The following is a 20,525-nucleotide window of genomic DNA, read 5'->3' on the forward strand; positions in this document are numbered from 1 at the left end:
ACACACGGAGACATGTTTATTGTGTGTGTGTGTGTGTGTGTGTGTGTGTGTGTGTCTGTGTGTGTGTGAACCCTGGAGCCCTCAGCGAGAGTGCCAGTCTGTTCCTGTGGAGCAGTCAACCAGGCAAACCCAGCCAAGAGTGAGCAAGGCACTAGTGACGTGTCGGCTGCGACCGAGCCGGTTCAAAGAGCCGGTTCTATGAAGCAAACCATGGGAGCCGACCCCCGTTTGCAAGGCGTGTTTCTCTGTAAAGTATCAAAAGACAGTATGACATGATGATCTCTGTGTCACAGGTGCCCCATGCATGCAGTGACTAGGGGTGATTCCAACGCTCCATAAAGAAACATACATGTTTCAGTGGGTTTCTGTAGCCGTTGGTCCAGTGATCAGTGAAAAGCAGGACAGTAACCGCTCCAAAACGTGATTTTACTATTTGCAATATTCTATCATATTTTTATAATGTAGTAATATTATTCAATCATGCTTGTCTGTGCTGTTTTAGGAGCAGCAACCTAAGTGTGCCGAATCTGTGCTTCGCACCAGGTGGAAGATTTTTAAAACCCTGCCAAGACTGCTCAGGAAAAGTGGCCGTTTCAGGTTGGAGAGTCGCAAGCAAGGACGACAATAGAGGTCAGAAGTCAGACTCAGGCTTTTCTCAGCAGACTAACAGCATTCAGAAATCAATTCATCTATTGTGCTATATGTTTTTTTTTGTTTGTTTTTTTTAAAACAAAATGAAAGTGTTTTTTGCAAGCATTATGAGAGCCACACAATCAGTCAGAGAGACATTAACACTAAAATTATATTATAAGAAATAAATGAATACATATATGTTTTACAAAAATAAATATGCAAACATTTGTCTAATTGTGTTTAATGCACGTGAAAATGTGTGTGTGGAAAATGGGTGGATGTGTTTATTTCAGTAAGTTATTTTATGCTTCCAGCGCCTCAGTGAAATGTTTTATTCTTATATTTACAGCAATAAGGCCGAGCTGCTGTGGAATATGGATATAGATCCACTCAGCTGTTCATTCTTAATTTAATATAATCAAAATATTTACATATATTTACATTTCTATCTGCATTGTGCAGCTGTATGTAGCATTTACTGGCTGGTTGCAGAGGCTTACAGCCATATGTAAATGCCATGAAAACTGGCTACAGCAATTTTATTGATATGACTCAAATGGCTACTTTGCTTCAGTAGAAAGGATGTATTGAATCGTTTCAGTATATGAGTACACATGCAAATGTAAGTTGTAAGAAAAAAATGGCCCTTTGGGAGTCGAAAGAGCCGGCTCATCTTGGCAAAACGAGCCAAATGATTTGGCTCTTTAAAAGGAAGCAGAATTCCCATCACTACAAGGCACAGGCACCGGGCCAGGAAATAGCACTGGAAAACACGTCTGTGCCACGGCACAGAATTAATAGCGTTCTAAGTGGAGGAAAGGTGCGGGGGAGGATGCAGCAACAACATAAGAAAGGAAGGCAGCGTAGTTAGGAGACCTGAGTCCGAGTGCAGGAGACAAAGCATCTGCAGAGTCGGCTTCATCGTACGCGGACCTTTATAGTGAAGAGGCCGGGTGAAGGAGGAGAGTTGGCACCGGTCACATCCTGCACAGTGCAGCTTCTGGCCACCCGAGACTGAAGGTGGCGCGGCACCTGTGCCACGTTGGCCCCGGCATCGTATGGGCAGGAGGTCAAGGCCAGGGCAACATCTGCATCGCATCAGAGGGCCTGGCCGCGCGCCCACGTCAAGAAAGTGTAGCAGAGCAATTTTAGAAATGAGAAAAAAATCAGACATATGAGAGAAGTGATTTATTTATTTTTAAATAAATGCCCTGCATCCTCACCTCGCTGCAGGCTTTGTGTGATTTCAGGCGGCTGTCATCCATCCTTACACGATCCAACAGTGCCGAAACGTGTTGTGTTTAAATATAACAATGGCATTTACCTTTGTGAGAGGCCCAGACAGCTCTCTCTGCAGGGTTGCCAAGTCACAATTACTAATTTTACAAAGGGGGGGAAGAAGATCTTCAATACCGCCGTAGCCGAGACCACCTGAGTCATCTTTTTGCAACGGAGGGTAAAAAAAACAAACAACAAAAGACAAAAAAAAAAAAAAAACACAAACCAGCGAAATTGACACAAGCCGGCGGCCCACTAAAGAGCAAATCATTATGCATCATTAGGTGAAGATTTAGTTTAAACGTGTTTAGCAGGAATTAAGCAAAGCTGTTGTTGACATGGATTGACTGCTGTAATGCTTTATTGTCAGTGCTCCAGGAGGCAGAGGGAGGGCCGGCCTAGTTGGGCTACAGCGAGTGCCACCGATGCCCGAGAGCGAGGATTTTATGGGATGTTGGGAGGACTAGACTGCGGCGCGCAGGAAAGAGCGGCGGCACAACCAGAAGTGACACGGTCAATGGTTTTTGGCAGCGGAAAGGCCACGTGGCCGGAGAAACAGGATTTATTTAGCAGCTCGAACCGGCGCCGCTGTGTTTCAGCGGTACAACTTCCGCAGAGGAGGTGGAAGGGGAGCGGGGGGGGAGCACAAAAGGTGGAACGAGAACAACTCGTTCTGTTCAACCGCACTACGCGCCCCCTGAACGCAGCCGTTGTTTGCCCGCGTTGGCGTCTCCTTGTGTCTGAACGTGCAAAGCGAGAGCCGCTCCAGCCGACAACGAAAAAGCGCGGACGGTCTTATCCAGCGCTCCAGTGTTGACAGTGTTGCTAATCCCCTCCACCTGCTCAAACAGCCACCCCCTAACTGGTGGGGGGGTGTATCCCCCACCCCCGCAACTCCCTGGGGCCGGGCTGTGCCTGCCTGTGCCTCCCCGTCTCCACACCAGTTATCGGCCCTGGCTGGCCCGGCTCCCCCTCCCCCACTCCCTCCCGGCTCCCTCCGCGCTCCTATTAATCGCCGCGAAAAACAAATAGTTCCCCAAATGTTTGGAAAAGGCCCACTGTTTGCACCGGGGCCTAACAAAATAATTTTTACAAGCTATCCGGCCGTGATTAGGGCTGGGAGAATTGAATTTTATGTGGCATTGATAATATTAATATTAGCCTAATTAATTGTGTTGTTTGAACTCGAGCCGGGCCCCTGTGTGTACCTTCTACACAACGCTAACCAGCCGGAGCTGGAACTGAGCTCTCAGGCGTCTCTATCGCGCGCCGCTCTGCCCCCCAGTCCATGGCCACTGCACACAATTCATCAACTCGTCGATATCTAATCCCCCATCCCGCCCTCCACCCACCCCCGCCCCTGGGGGCTCTGTTCGCATCCTGAAGTGCGAGAAAGAATTTGACTCTGGTGGCAAGAATTCCCATGAATACTTGATGACTGCCACGGAAGAGGGAGGACGCGTTTCATCTCACTTTTGAAAGTGACATTTGAGGAGGCAAAACTTTTCCCCCGCAAAATGGCGCTTTGCTGTGTAAAAAAAGAGAGGGAGGGACGAAAGTAAAACGCAACGTCTTTTTAATGAGTCGTATTAGAGTAAACAGCAGTAGATATGGGGGGGGAGCAGCTTTGTGAGACAGAGTTCCAGGGCCAAAGGGGGTCTGAAGGAGTTTGGGGGGGGGGTCAGGAACCAACTTGCTTCAAGAGGTTCCCTCCAGTTCTTTCCCTTCTAATCAGCAGAGGTCAACATCTCCACGTCCCCTGACCCATAAACACTGCGGATCCAGCCAATAATGTCTTTGGAGTTTGTGCATCACTGGATGAGCAAGTGTTGATCTGTGCAATTACAGTGACACACACTCACTGAGCCTTAAGGGAGGAGGAAGAGGAGGTGAAGGACGAGGAGGAGGAGGAGGAGGAGGAGGAGGAGGAGGAGAAGGAGGGACCACCCAACGCTTCAGAGAGGTTCCCCGAACTGGCCAACAGCTCAGATCACGCTTCTCGCCGACGGCCTCTCGACCTCCACTTTGTCTGGAGGGGTCAGAGGTGACGGAGGTGGTCATGTGTCTCTCTCAGCCGACGCTCTATCTCATGCTCGGTGGAGGCCGTCGGTCTCGGGGTCCTGGACAGGTTGTTGCAGACCGAGAGCCGCCGCCAGCCTCGTGTCTGCCTTCGCAGCGAGATTGTTTGACGGTCAACCTTAAGAGCAGCTTCGTTACATCACCATGCGCAAGTGCAGTATTACATTACATATTTGGCACAATTAAAAAAAAAAAGTTTTTTTTTTTTTTTTTTAAGATAAGGACATAAATCAGTGTTTTCTGTTTACTTATACAAGTGAATTCTTGGGTCACGAGGACTGGTGGTGGATTAGTATATATATTTTTTTATATATATATAAAACAAAACATGAAATGATAAGTCAGTGGATAATTCAATTTCTTCAGCTGGGGGAGAAATCAAGAGTGAAAAGGGGTAAAATGCACATTTCCCTTGACGTTCAGGGAGCAGCGGCCTTTGCCTCCATCATAAACAAAGCACTCCCAGGAAAGTGTGCGCGCTGGGCGGGTCAAGCAGGCGCACTTCTCCCAAGAAAAAAAAAAACAAAAACAAAAACGGGGCCGCTTTTCTCCAAAAGTGCATCATCTCTCTTGTGGACGGACGGACGGCGGCGCGGCGGCGGGCCGCTCATTAGCTGAAGTGCCGGCCCAGTCTGGCCGAGCGGTAGTCCACCCTGAGCTGGACGAAGGCGTGCAGGAGGTTTCGGTCCAGGTTGGTGAGCTGCTCACCGGAGCAGACCTGCTTCAGGTTGTCGGGGGCGACCACCAGGAGGTTGCACAGGGCGTGGAGCGTGTCGAAGAGCTGCAGCACCAGGGGAACCTGGACGCACGGAATAATGTGTACATCACATACAAGGTCATTTTGTGTATTTATAGAAGAAAGGACATTTTATAGCAACAAACAACTAACAAAAATAACTATGTCTTTAAATGTAGATTGTGACCATTGTGACAGGTTGTGCTGATGTTGAATTTTTCTTCGGAGAAATTGTACATTTTTACACCTGTTAAAACTGTCAGACGACAATGTGTAACCGGTGATGTTGATTCTCAAAGTTAGCTATTAAAACTGAAAATGAAGTTCACATAGTTATGTGTTTTCAGGAGGTGATGGGAATTAGCAGGGAAATTACCATTTTTCATTGCATTGTCTATTGCACATTTACACTCCAATTTAGGCTAATATTAGCTTTGCTGACTGGATAGACTTATCTGTGCTGTTTGCCAGAACAGCTTTGTGTCACGCTTTCATATAAACAAACTGGAATAACATCCCTTGTTGATATGAATTACAACTGAATTACTTTGCTTGGCAACATTGAACAATTCAAATTAGTAGCTGGCAGCTAACTTGCACAGTTGGGCTGACAAGGGAAGAATTAACACAGGAAGTTCATTGCCATTAACTGATCCCCCTCCCAGTAGTTTCATGTCGCAACAACGTGTTTGGTCTGGTGACCGCTGCCTCCGCTGTCCCTTCCACTCACCCTGAAGTCCTTGGCGCACCGTCGGTACTCGGCCACGTCGCAGATGGCCAGCATGCCTCCCATGGAGCTGTAGCTGTACTGCTGTAGGTGCTCGTGGATGAGCCGGTGGAAACGGACGCCCAGCTCCGTTAGCACTGTGTCCACGTTCTTCCCGTCCATGGACTTCCGCACGTGCTCCACCTGCCGACTGACGTAGGTACAGACCTTGGAGCAGGCCTGCGGAGGCGGAGAGGAAAGGGGGGGTGGGCGGGGACAAAAGCGCGTCGCACTTAAAGAAGCGGGCAATTCACGGTCTTCTGCTTTTTTTTGTTTCGCGAAAAAGCTATGCAGCTCGGTGAGGGATTTGAAAGTTGCATCAGCTGATTTGTTTAGTTTTGCACGCGGCCACGGTGCAGGCAGTTTGCTTACTGTGGTGTACTGGATCATGACGTTGTTCTCGTCCTCGGGCCTGAAATCAGTCTTCTTCTGTTCCGTTGCCAAGATATGCTTCATTTGCCCCACCATGCAGTTCAGCGTTCTGCGCGGCGCGGGAAAAATAGGCGGTGAGAACCATTTAGGGTGCAACTGTGTGTCTGCTGTGCCATTTCCGAAGGGGGAAAGAAAAACCACCCTGACCTGTCGATTCCTGTGTCCAGCTTCACTTCCATCTGCTCAATCACCTCTTTCTTCTTGTGCAGGCACTCGGCCAACTTCGGAGATGAGCTGGGGGCAGATTTTCCAACGGTGGAATGAGACCAGGGTGCGAGTATTCAGAGTTTTAGCGTGCAAACCAAGAACTTACCTTATCAGAGGCATGAGCTGGTCGTTAAACTGCTTGTCAAACAGGTGGAAAATAGAGTTAGCCTGCTGAACCACGTCCAAGAAGTAGAGGTTGGCGTTCTTGGCATCTGAGGAGGGAATCGCTGTGGATCAAAGAGAAGGAGAAGAACGCCAGACAATGAGCAAGAAAGGCAGCCGAGCAGGTAAATCAATATGACTAATGTGAACCACAGCACTCTCTATCATATGCAAAACATTCACAGAGTTGTTACGCTTCAGAATTAGCCGAGTGACTGATTCAAATAGGGCAACATTACTGACGCCTTTCTTTGATCGGGGACGCACCTTTTCACTCGAGCAATGGGAGGGGGAAAAAAGACGTTTATTGTGGCTGGCTGGAAATGATAAGCCGCCTCCTTTATTAACATACACGCCAGGAAAAATGCAAAGAGCCTCAACAGAGAGACAGCCTGCGCTGCATCAGTGTTACCAGGACATTTCTACACTTTGGTTGGCGACTATGAAAAAAACATCACATGAAACGACAATGCACTGAGTCACATGGCCACGGCTGGAAACTTCACGTACCCGAGAGGCCGATCTCCAGCGCGTAGTCGATGTGCTCCACGCACAGATGCTCGACCAGCAGCAGGAAGATTGAGAAGGCGTTCCTGGGAAGGTCTGAGGGGTCTGAGAGCTGCGTGGCGCCAAGCACAAAAACAAAACAAAAAAAAAAAACAGAAAGAGAGGAAACGCGTTAAAAAATGGCTTGCACAGCAGCCTTTACCAATCAATCATTTTCCTTGAAGCTCCACCTTGTGGCATCTCTCAAAGGCGTGACGCGTCTCCTGCAAGAGGTTGACCACTAACTCTGGCGACAGAAAGGTCTCCCCGTGGGTGTCAATGACGGGGCCGAGCGAGAGGTTGGTGCGCTGTCTGATGCGCTCCTTCAGCTCCTGGATACTGTGGAGAGATAATTTTCACATCACTAACAGCCAGAGGAACCTGTTTTAAAGCTTTTAAGCTGTTTTAGCTCTTGGAAATTCAGTTGATTTAGTCTTGTGTCACCAGGAGAGTGCAACAGCAGTGCTTTTGTTCTTTTTAAACACAAGCTTCAGATGCAAGTGGTCTTTGCTCGTGTTTCCAGTCAACCCATTGCTCCACTGTATTTTGGGCTGAGTAAAGTTTTGTAGTTTTCTGTCAACTTTCCGTCTTTTTTGGATGTTTTGCCCATTTTACATTGGTTGGGGAGAGCTGTGTGTTTGTTAAGTGGTGCTAAGGGTAAAAAGGTGTTTTTGCCAGATAAACCTTCTTCTTTCTCCCAATTTCTCCTCAATTCCTGCAATTTTGAGTTGAACAACCGATTCCGTTCAAATCTGACCTGCCACTCCCGATGGAACGTTTCTGGTGATTCTTGGAGTCGTAGTAGCGTTGCAGGATCAAGGCACCTCGACTGCGAAGGTACTCCCTCTCCATGTCAATGTAGCTCTCCAAGTATGAGGAGAAGATGCTCTTTATTAGCTTGGACAGGAACGTGTGCTTGTCTGAGCCCAGGTTGAACTCTGTCAGCTTGGCGGCTAATGCAGTGGTCCTAAGAAAGACAAAACAAAGCAAGTGAAATAAATATATACACAAATACTAAAAATCCAACTATGATGATATTTGTGCTAATGCAGGGTTATTTAAAGGCTGAGCAAAATCCACCTGGTGTAAAGGTCATAGAGGTTCTTCAAGTACTGTTCTACGTCTGAGTGTCGAGTCTCATCCAGTTTGTCCCTCACATGGGCCTTGACGAGACAAAGGAGTCAGAGACAAAGTGACAAAAAGTCCACAAACAAAAATGCAGGCGAGGGAGGCGTCAAATAAATACCTGTAGTTTGTTTTCAAAAATGTTCTGGATGAGCTTGGCCATGACCGTCTCCGGGCTGCTGAAGACCTCGCCCACCTGCTTGTTGACCCTCTGGCAGAGGAGGGCGGTGTCCTCGAACACATCGTTCCTCAGGTACGCCCCCTAGGTGGACAAACACTAGTTGAGCAAAAAGGTCTGAACAATTCAACAGATGAGCGAGCAGTGTGGAAAAGGACTCACTTCCTGACACTGCTTGATGTAGACGTCCACGCAGTGCGCATAGCCCTGCAAGACGAAGGAGACACGCTTGAGGCGAAGAATCGAGGAACAAGAACTCTGACAAAACTGGGATGTTCTGATAAACTAAGAAGAACATGGTTGCATTTGCTGTTGCCTGTGGACTCATCATCACATGTACGAGGTTACCTTGAAATGTAGGAGAACTGCGGCCACCTCCCGCATTCGTCCAATCTCACCCCTGCGCTGGGCAGCGGTGAACTCCTGGATGAGCTGACGCTCCAGATCATGGTACTTACCTGGATTGGAGAGATACAATACAGTGTCGTCATCAGTGACAGGAATTTGCAAAGCAGAACTCGGCAGATGATTTTGGCTCCGTGAACTTACTTGCAATCTTGGCTTTGACGTCTGCAAATCTGAAAAAAATAAAATAAAAAAAATCCATAAATATCACCACACCCATTCATTATACTTCCTTCCTGAACCGCTTATGTTCAGGAAGGAAACGGCTCCAACTTAGAAATGAAGAATAATTATTACAAAATAAAAAGGAAGAATAAGGAGAGATCTTTACTCGCAGGCACAAATTTTATTGACGGGAAAATACCTTTGAATTAAACATGCCCTGTATTGGAGCGTTAAAAAAAAATAAAAGAATAGGTTTGACGGTGCTTTTGTCTAAAGAGGCACAGCTGGGTGCCACTCACCTGTCAAACGGCAGCTCCTGGGCAATAAGATGCAGCTTCTGAATGATATCAGCAGCCTCCTTAATCTGTGAGAGGGAGGATGAGGGAGTCAGGTGGGGCAGGAGAGAGAGGACGAGGGTGGGAGGGAGGGAGGGAGGTAAAAGAGAGAGGTAAGGGAGGAGTGGACATCTGGAGGGGGAGAGAGAGCAGGCTGGCCACCGGCAGTGTCTCCACTTGGGGGATCATCAGTTTAGAGCGGGACTCCTCCACCTCCCCATGTTGAACAGGCAGCTGATAACGACCAGGCTGCTCTCACCTGGGCATTGGCAGCAGCGGCAGCAGCAGCAGCAGCAGCAGCAGCCCTGACTTAGCGGCACATCCAACTCTTATTGGCATGCCTTTTCTGAATGGGCTGTAATCCCACAGGAGCCTAAATCGCCTTCAATAATCTGTCCGGCCAGGGATATCTGTCTTAAAAAAAAAAAAAAAAAAAAAAGTGGGGGGGCTTTTAAGAGGCCCCCCTTTCTTCCCCATCCCCCACCCACCGACCGACATACACACTGGCTGAAAAAGCCCCGGACCTACGAAAGGCCCGCCGTCCGCAACTCCACTGTTCCCGCAGATGCCTGCCTCAGCTAACATCATTACTCTGCTCCCGTGAGGAGGATCCAGCCTTTCTGCTCGGCGAAGGTTTTCTAAGTATCTGTCCCCCAGCTAAGATTAGCTAAATCCCATGTAAGTAATGTAGCCGTCTCCCTGCAGTCAGGGTTTAGCAGCACTTGTCTCCACGCTGGCGGCCCAGCCCTCCCTTTCAGAAGGATTAGCAAAGCCATCCCCCTTCAGCTATTCACTTGCAGCTTTCCTCTTTCCCCTTCGTCTGGAGGTATGCTCAGGAGGAGGAATCTGGCCAGATATTTCCGCCTGCCTTCTCGGCACAAACTCTCTCCATCTCCAGCAACAACCCCCCCGCCGTCTCTGGGATTGACCCCCCGGACTCGGCGTCCTGCGTCTGCTAATGACGCCGGTGCGCCCGGGAATTAATGGGAGGCGTCCCCAATCTCGCCGCCGTCGCTCGCCAAGACTGCAGATTCAAACTTTGAAGGGGTCGCCCGTCAAACGTCAGCGCGCGTCTGTGTGGGCAGGAACTAAGTAGGAGTGTGCATCTCATCTTCCGGCGCTCGTGTTATCGCCGCCCTTACATGTACCGTAATGCCACAAGCTCTTTGCTGCTGTAATGCGACACAAAGCTGAGGAACAACCAAATTCTTGCTTCCAGACAACCCCTCTGTAAATGCAATTAGGGCTGACATGAGCATGTTGACATCCATGCTAGTCAATCAGCCGGCTATTGTCAGACGGCAAACGACAGTTTATTAATCCAAATTAGCCAAGGGATCCAACTAAAGGGATAAACTTGACAAATTAATATGGGTGGTTTACCTCATAATCCGGTTCATTCTCACCTCTGGCAGTATCACGGCGGGGGTCCTCGTCAGCGGTCACGCACACACACACACACACACACAAAGGCACGCACACATGCGCACCTCTTCGCTGATGTGACCGGCAGGCGATCACTCACGTTGTCTGGGTTGTTGAAGACGTCGCTGCGCAGGTCTCCGTCCAGGAACTCGTTGAAGTAGGTCATCAGGCGCTGGGCCTCCACAGCCCGCTGCCGAGGCGTGTTCACCCCCTCCAGCTGGTCGCCTAGGTGACACACCTTGGTTGCCACATAACTGATGTGCTCGTCCAGCTCCTGGAAATGCTGGAAGGCCACCTGAGGTGACAGTGAACAGGAGGAATATTTAACAAAAGTTAATAATGGATTTTCTGCAGCCAAGGAGCAGCAAAATCCCGGCCCCTTTACAAAAGAACGGCCACGTGCTTTCTGCAGTATAACACGTCACAGTGAACCTGACTTGTGTTACTTTGAATATAAAATGTGGTTAATGTATCTCCATAATGTCTTGTAAAATGAGTTGACTTTGAGCTATGAACTCTGACCATGAGAGCCGTTGTGGTTTCTTGTGGAAACTGAGTCAATGTTGTCAATAAGGACAACAATAATAAAATCCCTTCAGAGGTATTAAAATGGGAATGAAGTGACTGACAACCTTGGATTCACACACGAGAAGTAAATCCAGCTGGCTCTATGAACATAAAACACACCTGGTTGCTTCTCTGCAAGTCTTGCACTTTATGGGCAAACTCCTTGGCCTCACGGTGACACTGGTGCTCCAGCTTCTCCACCCGCCGCTGGATCTTCTCATCGAGTTGCTTCAGTTCCTCAATGTGGTTTTCAAATTCCTCCAACAGCCTAGGAGACACAAAGGGGGACCAGAGGGGCATTAATACACCATTGATTACCAACAGTTGGGATTTAAGGGAGGAAAAAGGCGTTTGAGGTGTAATTGGGTACCGCAAGGTTAAATCTGTCCCACTGACCCAACAGTTGCAGTTATAATTAGTCTCGAAATAGCGCCAGATGTTTAATTCCTGGGGCCCTAGACTTAAGAGGCTCTTAAACTAGCAACTTCGTCAGCTGCATTTAAAGTGCCATCACTACTGCAGAGCAAATGTTCTAAGTCAGCACCACATTTCACAGAGAAGGAAACATCCCAAAATGATGAGTGTATAATCTCTTGACTAATTCCCTCAGCACTGGCTACAGCTTAAAGACATCTCCCATCCCTTCCCAATAGACACTCGTTCACTGGTTGGTGACTCACAGTGCGGTGGCCTCCACAGATACGTTGTCTCTGACTCCTCGCTAAGAGCTTCCGAGGAGGTGGCGGCAACAGTTTTGTGGCGGGAGCAGATAAGGGAGCACGGATCCACAGTATAGTTAAAATGTTGTGGCATTTTTGCTTGCACGAGCTAACTGGGTGTCCAAGTGTAAACATTGCAGAGCGTGAAAATGCCACGAGAAATCATAGGCACAGTTCCCGTTTGTCTCCCAAACCAACCATCAAAAATAACTCATTAGCATAGAAAGACCGAAATGAGCTTTTAGCAAGTGCGGGAGGAATAAGTCAGTTTCACTCTGAGTACTTAGTCAGCTAATACAGACTGCTCAAAAATGTGTTGAATAATTCATTGTCAGTCTAAAATGTATTGAATCATTTTTTTTCTACTCGAGCTGAAGCCAAATTTCCAACTGCACAGAAGTTAAGACAACTTCTTAAGTTGGTGGGTCACAGGGTGTTTTGAACACAAACATTCTCCATCAGTTAAGGCACCATAAATACAATATTAGTCACATTCAATAATATGACCATAAGGAGCAATAATACCAATCAACAATCAATTTCATATAAAAACAAAATTTTGGAATAATACGATCATACATGCAGATACATGCAATTGCATACAATACTCTGAAGTTACGATATGGGACATGGACAGAAGGCACTGGGAGATGGCTTGTTTAAAAGTCATTGGATGCATAACATCTATCAGTTATGATAGACATGATCCTGTTGTAATTTCAGGCAGGAAAAAAGTTAAGAGAATAACGTGTCATTTCAAGGTTAGTTATCAGGCGGTGAAATTAAAAAAAGCTTTAAAGGGGCAAGACGGCAGCACAAAACACAAAATCTCACAAGCAACACAGTGAAATCAGACTGTGAATCAGGTGCATGACACCCACACAGACACAAATGATAGTTAAAGATGTACCTTTTGGGGTCAAAAGCCTCAGCACCTCCTTTGGAGCCTCCTCCAGGTGTCCTCCACGCCAACCTCTCTATGTATTCATCCGCATCAAAGGGCTCCTGTGCAGAGAAATCAGTAAATAAGTAGCCTATCAAACGTTAGCAAAACATTAACGTGGTAGGAGAGCGCAACAGTGGTAAGACGATTAAAAAATACATTACGAATGAGGATATAATCTTTGGCGCTGCGTCGTTAAAGCCTATGTGATGCCTTTAACATGACTTCTTGCACTGACGTCTTCCCGGATGACTCAGATAACGACAATTAATTTAACGTGTTCCCCACCCACGAATTAAAGGAAACCGGGGCTGTCTTTGGCGTCGCTCTTAATATCTAGTGCACTCACGGTATGAATGAAGACGGTTCCGTTAAGCTACCGCTAAATGTAGTTAGCAATTTAGCTGACAGCTAACGCAGCTTCCTGGAGAAGAAGTGGTTTTACCTCGAACAGCTGAGCAGTAGCCGCCATGTTCAAGATTCGGCTGGCGACGTGGGGAAAATCAGATTCAGGGGATGGAGCGCAGGTTGGGGAATGCCGCGTACTTCCTCATGGATTTGCTGATTTTGCACAGTTTTGCCCTTTGTTGACAGCTATCTGGTTAGCAGCCCAGTTTCCTGTATGGGGGAAGAAGGGTGGAGATAGACGCTCGGAAGTGCGCCTGCGCAAGAGTCGTCTGATTGGAGGCGGCTGCCGTCACGTGAAACAACAACAGGAAGCGAGAGGCGAGCTGCTCCCTCGGATGATTTTATCATCACGAGATATTTGGATATAAAAAGCAATATCATAAGATGTTTGCGAAAACATTTTCAACACATAATCAACTGTAATTTCTGAACTCCGTCGTAGTTGGACAAATGAGTTTACGTGCCTTGTGGATCATTTCTCACGGGAAGGGAGAAAATGCCTCAATTCGCTTTTCAAGGTACGTGTCTTGATTATCATGTTCACTCCTAATGAGTTTTTTGTTGTTGTTGTTGTTGTTGTTTTTAATACAGGTTGGTCCTTGTGTGCTTTTAATATATTGTTCTTCATCATGTATCATGTATCATGTATCATGTATCATGTATCATGTATTATGTTTTTTTTTTTTTTTTTTTTTTTTTTAACTGTCTCGCATCTCACCCGTACAGGCGGTTCGCTACTGTGGAGCACCGTGCAAAGATCCTGTCAGGTTCCTTGTATACCGCAATTCCCGAAGAGAACAATTTCCTGCAGCTCCTGCTCACCGAGCTCGGCCTCTCTGACCCAGACAAGCCGTATGTAGCGCTCAGAGATGACTGCCTTTACCGTCCGCGGTCACCAGCCCTGGAGCTGCGCATTGAGGGTCCTCAAAGAGGGATCCTTTGGCCAGTGTTGGCAATCTCGCAAGGACCTCTTATTCTAGCCTGCCTACCTTTGGTGGATGCCCCTGCCGAGCCGAGGCCGCCCCTTGCCAACCTGCTGTCAGTCTCCCAGGGCCTCACTCTCCTGGCAGGCCTCCAGTCCTTCCTCCTAGGATCTGGGGGCAAAGCTGACAGCGAGACTCTGTCTTCTCACCTTGCCATGCTGCCATCGATCCTCCTGCAGGTTTGTCCACTTGGCACACCCCTGGATATTCCGCCACTCGGGCCACCTGCTACATCTGCTGTGGCCATTTCTTCTGGGAGCCAGAAACAGCCAGCCTGGAAGACGGGGCTTCATCGGGGTCGGGCTTCGGTGAATGTAGCGTTGACAGAAACAGTGCGCTCTATGCAGTACGGTAACCGAAGCAGACAGGACTTGTGGGATGTTTACGGGACAGTGACATGCAAAGTAAGTGCATTAGTGTTAAGGAAGCAAAGAAAAATATGCTGTTTGTTAACCTGAATGTATAATTTTGTGTCATTGTATTCTCCTTTTCTCCACAGTGTGAAGTTGAAGGGGTGCTCCCAAATGTAATGGTGACGCTCACATTGCCTCCAAACGGTTCTCCACTGCAGGACATCATGGTTCATCCTTGTGTGACTTCATTGGATTCTAGTATTTTGACCTCCAGCAGCGTGGATAATTATGATGGCTCAGGCTTCTCAGGACCTTATAAGTTCCCCTTCTCTCCTCCAATGGAGTCTTTCAGGCTATGCAGCTATACATCTCAGGTATAGAACAGACTGCACAAGCATTGTCTCTTACCTGCAATGGGGTTTTTCCTAAGTAAATCTTTGAAAATGTTCCCCCACAGGTTCCTATTCCCCCCATTCTTGGTTTGTATAGTTTGAAGGAGGAGGACAGTCAGCTGCGCATCTCAGTAACCCTCAAACTCCACGAGAGTGTGAAGAACAACTTTGAATACTGCGAAGCTCACCTGCCATTTTATAACAGGTATTCAGCGCACATGCTTCATGGCACAGTTGTTGTTTTTTTTTCAACAACATCAAGTTTTTATTAATTCAGCACTCTGGTAATGGTTGAGCTGATTTGCAATTCCGTTCGTCATCTAAAAATGAAGTTTATTTTTCAGCACTATCAGATTATTTTGTCTGTCAATATGCATCTAAATCAATGGTGCTATATTAGCTACAATTCAGGGAAGCTAAGTAGCAAAGTAATCCAACAAAAACCGAAGTCAATAACTCTGTTGTGCATGAACTGCACATGTGTCCTGGTCAGGGTTCAAATGGGCACTGTGGATGTGAAGGTGAGCTCTGGACAACTGGATGTCTCAAAGGAAAAGAACCTGCTGGTTTGGGGTCTTGGTAAGCACTGCGCTCCTGCGCAAAATGACAAAAAAAAAGACATTTCGAATTAAAAACTAACTTTATTGATTCTAGGCCAAAAGTTTCCGAGATCTCGCGAGGTCACGATGGAAGGCAAAATAAGTTTTTCCGGGTCGGCACCAGGTCCCACTGACCCGCTCTGCACCGAACTTACAGCCTATATCAAAGTAAGTGAACAAGTATGTTTGTGTGACAGTTTATGGGAATTTGACACCAGAGCCCAATAGTTATCTGTTTACATCAAAGTGAGTAACACTTGCGCCATCGTCCTCACAGCTGTATTTCAAGGTGCCCGACATTACGCTTTCCGGCTGCTGTGTGGACCAGCACTCAGTGCAGGTTTATTCATCCACCAAACCACGGATTGTAACATGTAAGCCCGCAACGCTTCCTAAATAACAATCCCATATTTGCCGAAAGTATATTTGATGGAACATCAGTTTGTTTTGCGTCTTCTCTTGCAGCGAGGGAACTTCTTTCCAAAGAGTACTTCATCTGGAATTCAACAGGAACTGCTCCTGTGTCCTCTGGCCAGATGATGCTCTAATATGAGGCAATTTGTGGAAAATGGACAGTTACAGACTATACATTGCACAATATACTAAACTATGTTTTTACTATGTGCTGATTATTACTTGGGATCCATTGGATTAAAAAAAATATATTTTCAGATTTCAAGTAATGTAACATTTATATTTACAGATGTTTGTTAATTTACAAATCAATGCCATGGCTTTTTAAATGGTGAAAACGTAAAGAAAAAGAAAGTACCTGCCGTGTAGCCCAACTTGTTTCATCCCCCAACCTCACACAAGACACAAGGCCCCCCTACTAGCTCTGACAGTCCCACTTCAGTGACTCTCCATCAGCCGGATAATTAGCAGCTGGGGCCTTGTCATCAGCTGCTGTGGGCCTGAAGGAGAGGGGCGGCAGGGCTGTGAAAGGCCAGGCTGCCCCGGCCAGTGTCTCCACACCACAAAAGGCCTCTCTCTTAAAGCTGGCAGGAGCCATTGCCCTCTTCACCAGTCACACCCCTCCCTCCTCTTTTTTTGACCTCCTCCTACCCTGTCAAGTAGTCGCCAGTTCAAACACACAACCTCTCCAACCGCACTGTGATTGAGCGCTGACCCTCTGGCCTGCGCGGCTTTGAAAGTATTCGGTCCCATTCTGTGAGCGGGACCTGCCTAATTGGTGAAAAAGTCACAGGGACTGAAATGTTTGAGTCCTGGCTCTTTGAGCAATTAATAAAGACCTTGAAGTGCATGGTGTTTGGTCTGTTTGCTAGTTCAGTTAGCTCAGTATTCACATGCAAACTTTACTAGTGATTTACAGTGTTCCTGTAACTTGAGTTCCCACTGACTTTTTCCCCTGATGAGCGAACGCTCCACCTCAGTGTATTAAGTTACCACAATAACCAGCCTTGGAAGGGTTAAATCAAAGGAGGTTGTGCTGCTCGGCTCCGCAGCCGCCAGACTCCTTTGAGTGCCCTCATTGTCCACTGTTGGCCTCTCGTGCCCCCTTGCTGGTCCAAAAGCTACATTCTCACGTGGATTTCCACTCAGAAGGCTGACCATGACCAATCCTCTGTCAATTGGAACCAATTGCTCACACGGCATCCTTCACCTTCTTTTTATGTAGCAGTATGGAGTGGCAGACACCGAGACCTCTCGGCTCTCCCCCTCCACGATGATTTGGCTTTAAGGCCCAATGTGTGTGGCTAGCGAACTGGAAAAGGAGAAGGTTTTTTTTCCTCCCGCTCTCTCTTTTAAAGAGTTGAACCACTTTACAATCTCCCCGGCATCCCAACATGTGGTCAGTCTGGCTCCTCAAGTCTGCAGTCAGTGGTCTTTTGCTGGCAGGCTTCACTTTGTTGGTTTAATGAATTGTTAAGTAGACTGGCTTGTATTAATGTTCCGCTTCATTGCAATCAGCCGGCGTGTTGGCCCTGCAGGCCCTTTAATCATTTGCTTCATTGTTGTTCACATCCCGGCAAATACACATGTAAGACGATTACAAGTCTTGTACGGGGGCCAACAAAATAAAATCCTTAAAAAAAACAACATGCAGAAGTACAGTAGCGTGATGATTCGTCAGAAGTCATTACAACATACCATGGAGTAGCATTGCTTGAACTGCTCGCTATAATGTCCCACAGCAGACTGTTAATACTCCAGTTTCAGGGGGAGTTAATTGGCTGCATCTCTCAGCACAATAATGACACCCAGTGGTAGAGTTCAACACAGCTCATGTTCCCGTTTTGACTCTTCCACATTTCAATTGTTGTTTCTTTGGTAAAAACTGTTGCATTTTCCACCTTGTTGTTATATTCAGAGGATTTATTCCTCTCTTTGCTGTGATATATAATCCCAGCAATACTCATCCAGTGTGCCCATCAGCCCCAGGTCTCAGGTGTTTGTTCATGAGTCCAAGTCCTCTCAGTTTCTCTAAACTCGCCAAAGGACGGCTTCTTGAAGACCACTTGAATGCTGATGTATCTGTCAGTAGGTTCCAGTTTGCACCCTCATTATTCCTAGAGAGCCACGTGAATTCCAAGTACATCTTCTTTACCAGTGCAGCATCAACTACCCAGGAAGGATCAAAAGTGGATGAATAGTCATCATGTAACAGCATTGATTCCTATATGTATTTTGTAAGTGCTATATATTTTTTTTAGTGTTTCCTTAATTTTGCTCAATAAGCACCAAACTCACTCCTGCTAAAACTCAGTTTCTTACGAGTGTGCATCATTTTCACCTGTAGGGGGCACCATGTACCCAGCCAACCAGGGTACAACGTCTCTTAGAAGGATTGTTTTCATTAACGCTGCAAGTTGGTCAGGTAAGTGTTTTTTCTTTTGACTACATCATATGCTGTCATTCTCACTCTGACCCTTCAGGAAAAACAGCCGTGTTGAACCTTCTCCCTCTTTGCTCTTCTCTTTCCCGTCAGCTGTCCATGACAAGTCCCTCTCTGTGGCCTGTCCCCACTGCACTTCTTCTCCGCTTCCACCTTGAGATGGAACTCTCTGGGTTCTTTCTTTTCTTCCACTTGGGATGTGTCTATTTGGCCAATTGCAGGTTCTCTCTTTACAGAGGAGAGGTAGAGCCTTGGGGTCAAGGAGGTAGCTGGGGTCCAGATATTGACCTGTGATCTCATCCCAGAAGATGTCCCTCTCTGTAGGCCTCCTCACAAGCTTTCCTTCTCTGTTTGCGTCTACAAGCAGACACACAGTAGGATTAACGCTGGATTCAAACAACTGGATAGAAATTGTTGTTTGAGAAACATCACCTTTAAATGTGTGGAGAACCTTACGCCTCCTCTTCTCTCTGGCTTGTCGCATCTGAGCACGTCTACGCTGGTGAGTCTGCTGACTGAGGGCTGTTTGGGCCTCCAGGATCCCACTCTATAAAAGAAACGTAAAAAACCAGCAGTGGAACTTCATCCTGCAATACATTTAAAGATGTCCTAAAAAAATAATTTACACACTTTTCTAACTAATGTCCTGTTTATATTCGATGGCTCTCTAAAAGCAAATGTTTTTTAATTACCGATCGAAAGAGAAGAATAAATTCAAATGCCTCTTGGCTTGCAGCCCAATACAAAAATGTAAATGGGCCAACTGCCAAGTTTCTGATAATAAATATTCAGTGTATTTATATTTATACGGTCTGGCATCTTTCAAGTGACACAACACAGCTCCTTTGCTTTGCATGTGAGGCTTCAAGTTGCCAAAGTAATTACTGTTCAGCAGAACTTCCTTCAGACTATCTGCCACGTGCCACGCTTTTCAACCCCAAATCTTTTATTTAATACACTGCTGTATGTTTCATCATTTCATCTTCTCCATAATTTATGCTGCCTGCGGAACCTTCAGTTAACACATTTTCAATAGATCGATGTTGATGTTAAAGTAAATTATTCCACACGAGTAATTACGTGAAAGCATTTTTCTTCTTTTTTTTTTTGCACATCTGTGTGATCACGAGTGTGGATCCAATAATATTGGCCTCTTTGTTCCTTGTACCCTCAAAATAGACCCCACTGTGGGCCAGTTATGGCTGCGGACCACCTTACTTTCCACTCCGCCGATACTTTAATCAGATCCACAGGGACAGGAAGGGCCGGCTGCACTCGCAACTCCCATTCTCTTTCTGAAGCACCGCTGCACACGTCCTGCCCCCCAATGTAAAAATATCAACCTATTTGAATTATTGATGTTACAGATGCACTTCAGCTCCTCTGTTCGTTGTAAAGGATAAATTACCGGAATCACTCTGCTGGTGCCTGAGTGTCCTGTTGGGCCGGTTGTAGAACGCAGCTGGACACCCCCATCTCTGCAGTTCCTGCCCTGCAAAACAACACACAAAAGTCCTGTATGGCTTTGGAGATGGTGAAAGATTTGCGATACCGGAACAACCTCCAGTAGTTCCCCCCCATAATCCCCCCCCCCCCCAACCCCCACCACCCTCTCTCTCAATTTTCTTTCTATTACCATGACAATTTCATTGGCAGTGCCTGCATGGCCAATTTGAAGGGCCAGTGGTTTCAGTGCCTGAGGAGACATAATAATGGGGTCACTGCAAGTAGACACGGCCATGCAAAACTATGCCGGCCAGTCCGTCACATTTGAACTTAGTTTAATCAACTGTACCAGGTAGCTGATTTTACCAGGCTAACCTGCGGTCTTTTGGGTGGGTGGGAGTGAATGATGCTGGATGGGTTACTTTGCTTTCCTGGGAGGCTCCCTGCAAACCAAGGCTCTGATAAAACAGGCAGTACCATATAAAACAAACAATATTAAATGCACACACACACTTAAAAATAGTTAAATAGAATGATCAGCTGTAGGAAACTGACTGACCTGAGCTTGCGGGAGGAATCATTTCCTGTTTCATCCTTTTTGTCTGTTCCAGAGATCCTGATGACTGCCCGCCAGTAACGGGCAGAGCAGGGAGGGTCCACTGGGGTCCGGGCTGCTCCCCGTCCTCTTGCAGGCTATTACATGGAGCAACTTTATGCTGCCTGGGTCTGGAGCCTGTGGATCCCATTTCGGCACTCGTCGAGAGATTAATAGCAAGTTAGTCTTGC

At 46.9% G+C, this 20,525-nt stretch overlaps 2 protein-coding genes and 1 long non-coding RNA gene across 4 annotated transcripts; 1 reads left to right on the forward strand and 2 right to left on the reverse strand.

Annotated features, from left to right (window-relative positions):
• Nucleotides 1–4,154: 4,154 nt before the first annotated feature.
• exoc5 (exocyst complex component 5) lies at nucleotides 4,155–13,314 on the reverse strand. The gene is made up of 18 exons (XM_076018165.1): nucleotides 13,147–13,314; nucleotides 12,669–12,763; nucleotides 11,160–11,307; nucleotides 10,573–10,767; nucleotides 9,012–9,076; nucleotides 8,692–8,720; nucleotides 8,491–8,600; nucleotides 8,305–8,349; nucleotides 8,086–8,226; nucleotides 7,920–8,002; nucleotides 7,597–7,806; nucleotides 7,031–7,178; nucleotides 6,804–6,912; nucleotides 6,238–6,358; nucleotides 6,072–6,158; nucleotides 5,865–5,973; nucleotides 5,457–5,672; nucleotides 4,155–4,789 (listed from the first exon to the last, which is right to left on the reverse strand). The coding sequence occupies exons 1-18, from the start codon at nucleotides 13,171–13,173 to the stop codon at nucleotides 4,601–4,603; spliced, it is 2,127 nt and encodes a 708-aa protein (XP_075874280.1). The 5' UTR covers nucleotides 13,174–13,314; the 3' UTR covers nucleotides 4,155–4,600.
• Nucleotides 13,315–13,391: 77 nt separating this feature from the next.
• On the forward strand, nucleotides 13,392–16,700 carry ap5m1 (adaptor related protein complex 5 subunit mu 1). The gene is made up of 8 exons (XM_076018166.1): nucleotides 13,392–13,627; nucleotides 13,836–14,496; nucleotides 14,592–14,819; nucleotides 14,903–15,042; nucleotides 15,331–15,416; nucleotides 15,492–15,604; nucleotides 15,714–15,810; nucleotides 15,902–16,700. The coding sequence occupies exons 1-8, from the start codon at nucleotides 13,560–13,562 to the stop codon at nucleotides 15,982–15,984; spliced, it is 1,476 nt and encodes a 491-aa protein (XP_075874281.1). The 5' UTR covers nucleotides 13,392–13,559; the 3' UTR covers nucleotides 15,985–16,700.
• Nucleotides 16,701–18,132: 1,432 nt separating this feature from the next.
• LOC142883357 (uncharacterized) lies at nucleotides 18,133–20,438 on the reverse strand. Of its 2 annotated transcripts, none has more exons than XR_012926038.1 (6): nucleotides 20,299–20,438; nucleotides 20,115–20,182; nucleotides 19,930–19,989; nucleotides 19,702–19,785; nucleotides 18,726–18,840; nucleotides 18,133–18,650 (listed from the first exon to the last, which is right to left on the reverse strand). It is a non-coding gene; the product is annotated as an uncharacterized LOC142883357 (long non-coding RNA). The 2 variants fall into 2 exon arrangements; XR_012926037.1 differs by having other exon boundaries at nucleotides 20,115–20,197; nucleotides 20,299–20,435.
• Between the last annotated feature and the right edge of the window lie 87 nt (nucleotides 20,439–20,525).

This window comes from Nelusetta ayraudi, unplaced genomic scaffold (assembly GCF_046127955.1).
Source record: "Nelusetta ayraudi isolate G7.1 ecotype Tasmania unplaced genomic scaffold, CSIRO-AGI_Nayr_v1 ptg000007l, whole genome shotgun sequence".
NCBI lineage: Eukaryota > Metazoa > Chordata > Actinopteri > Tetraodontiformes > Monacanthidae > Nelusetta > Nelusetta ayraudi.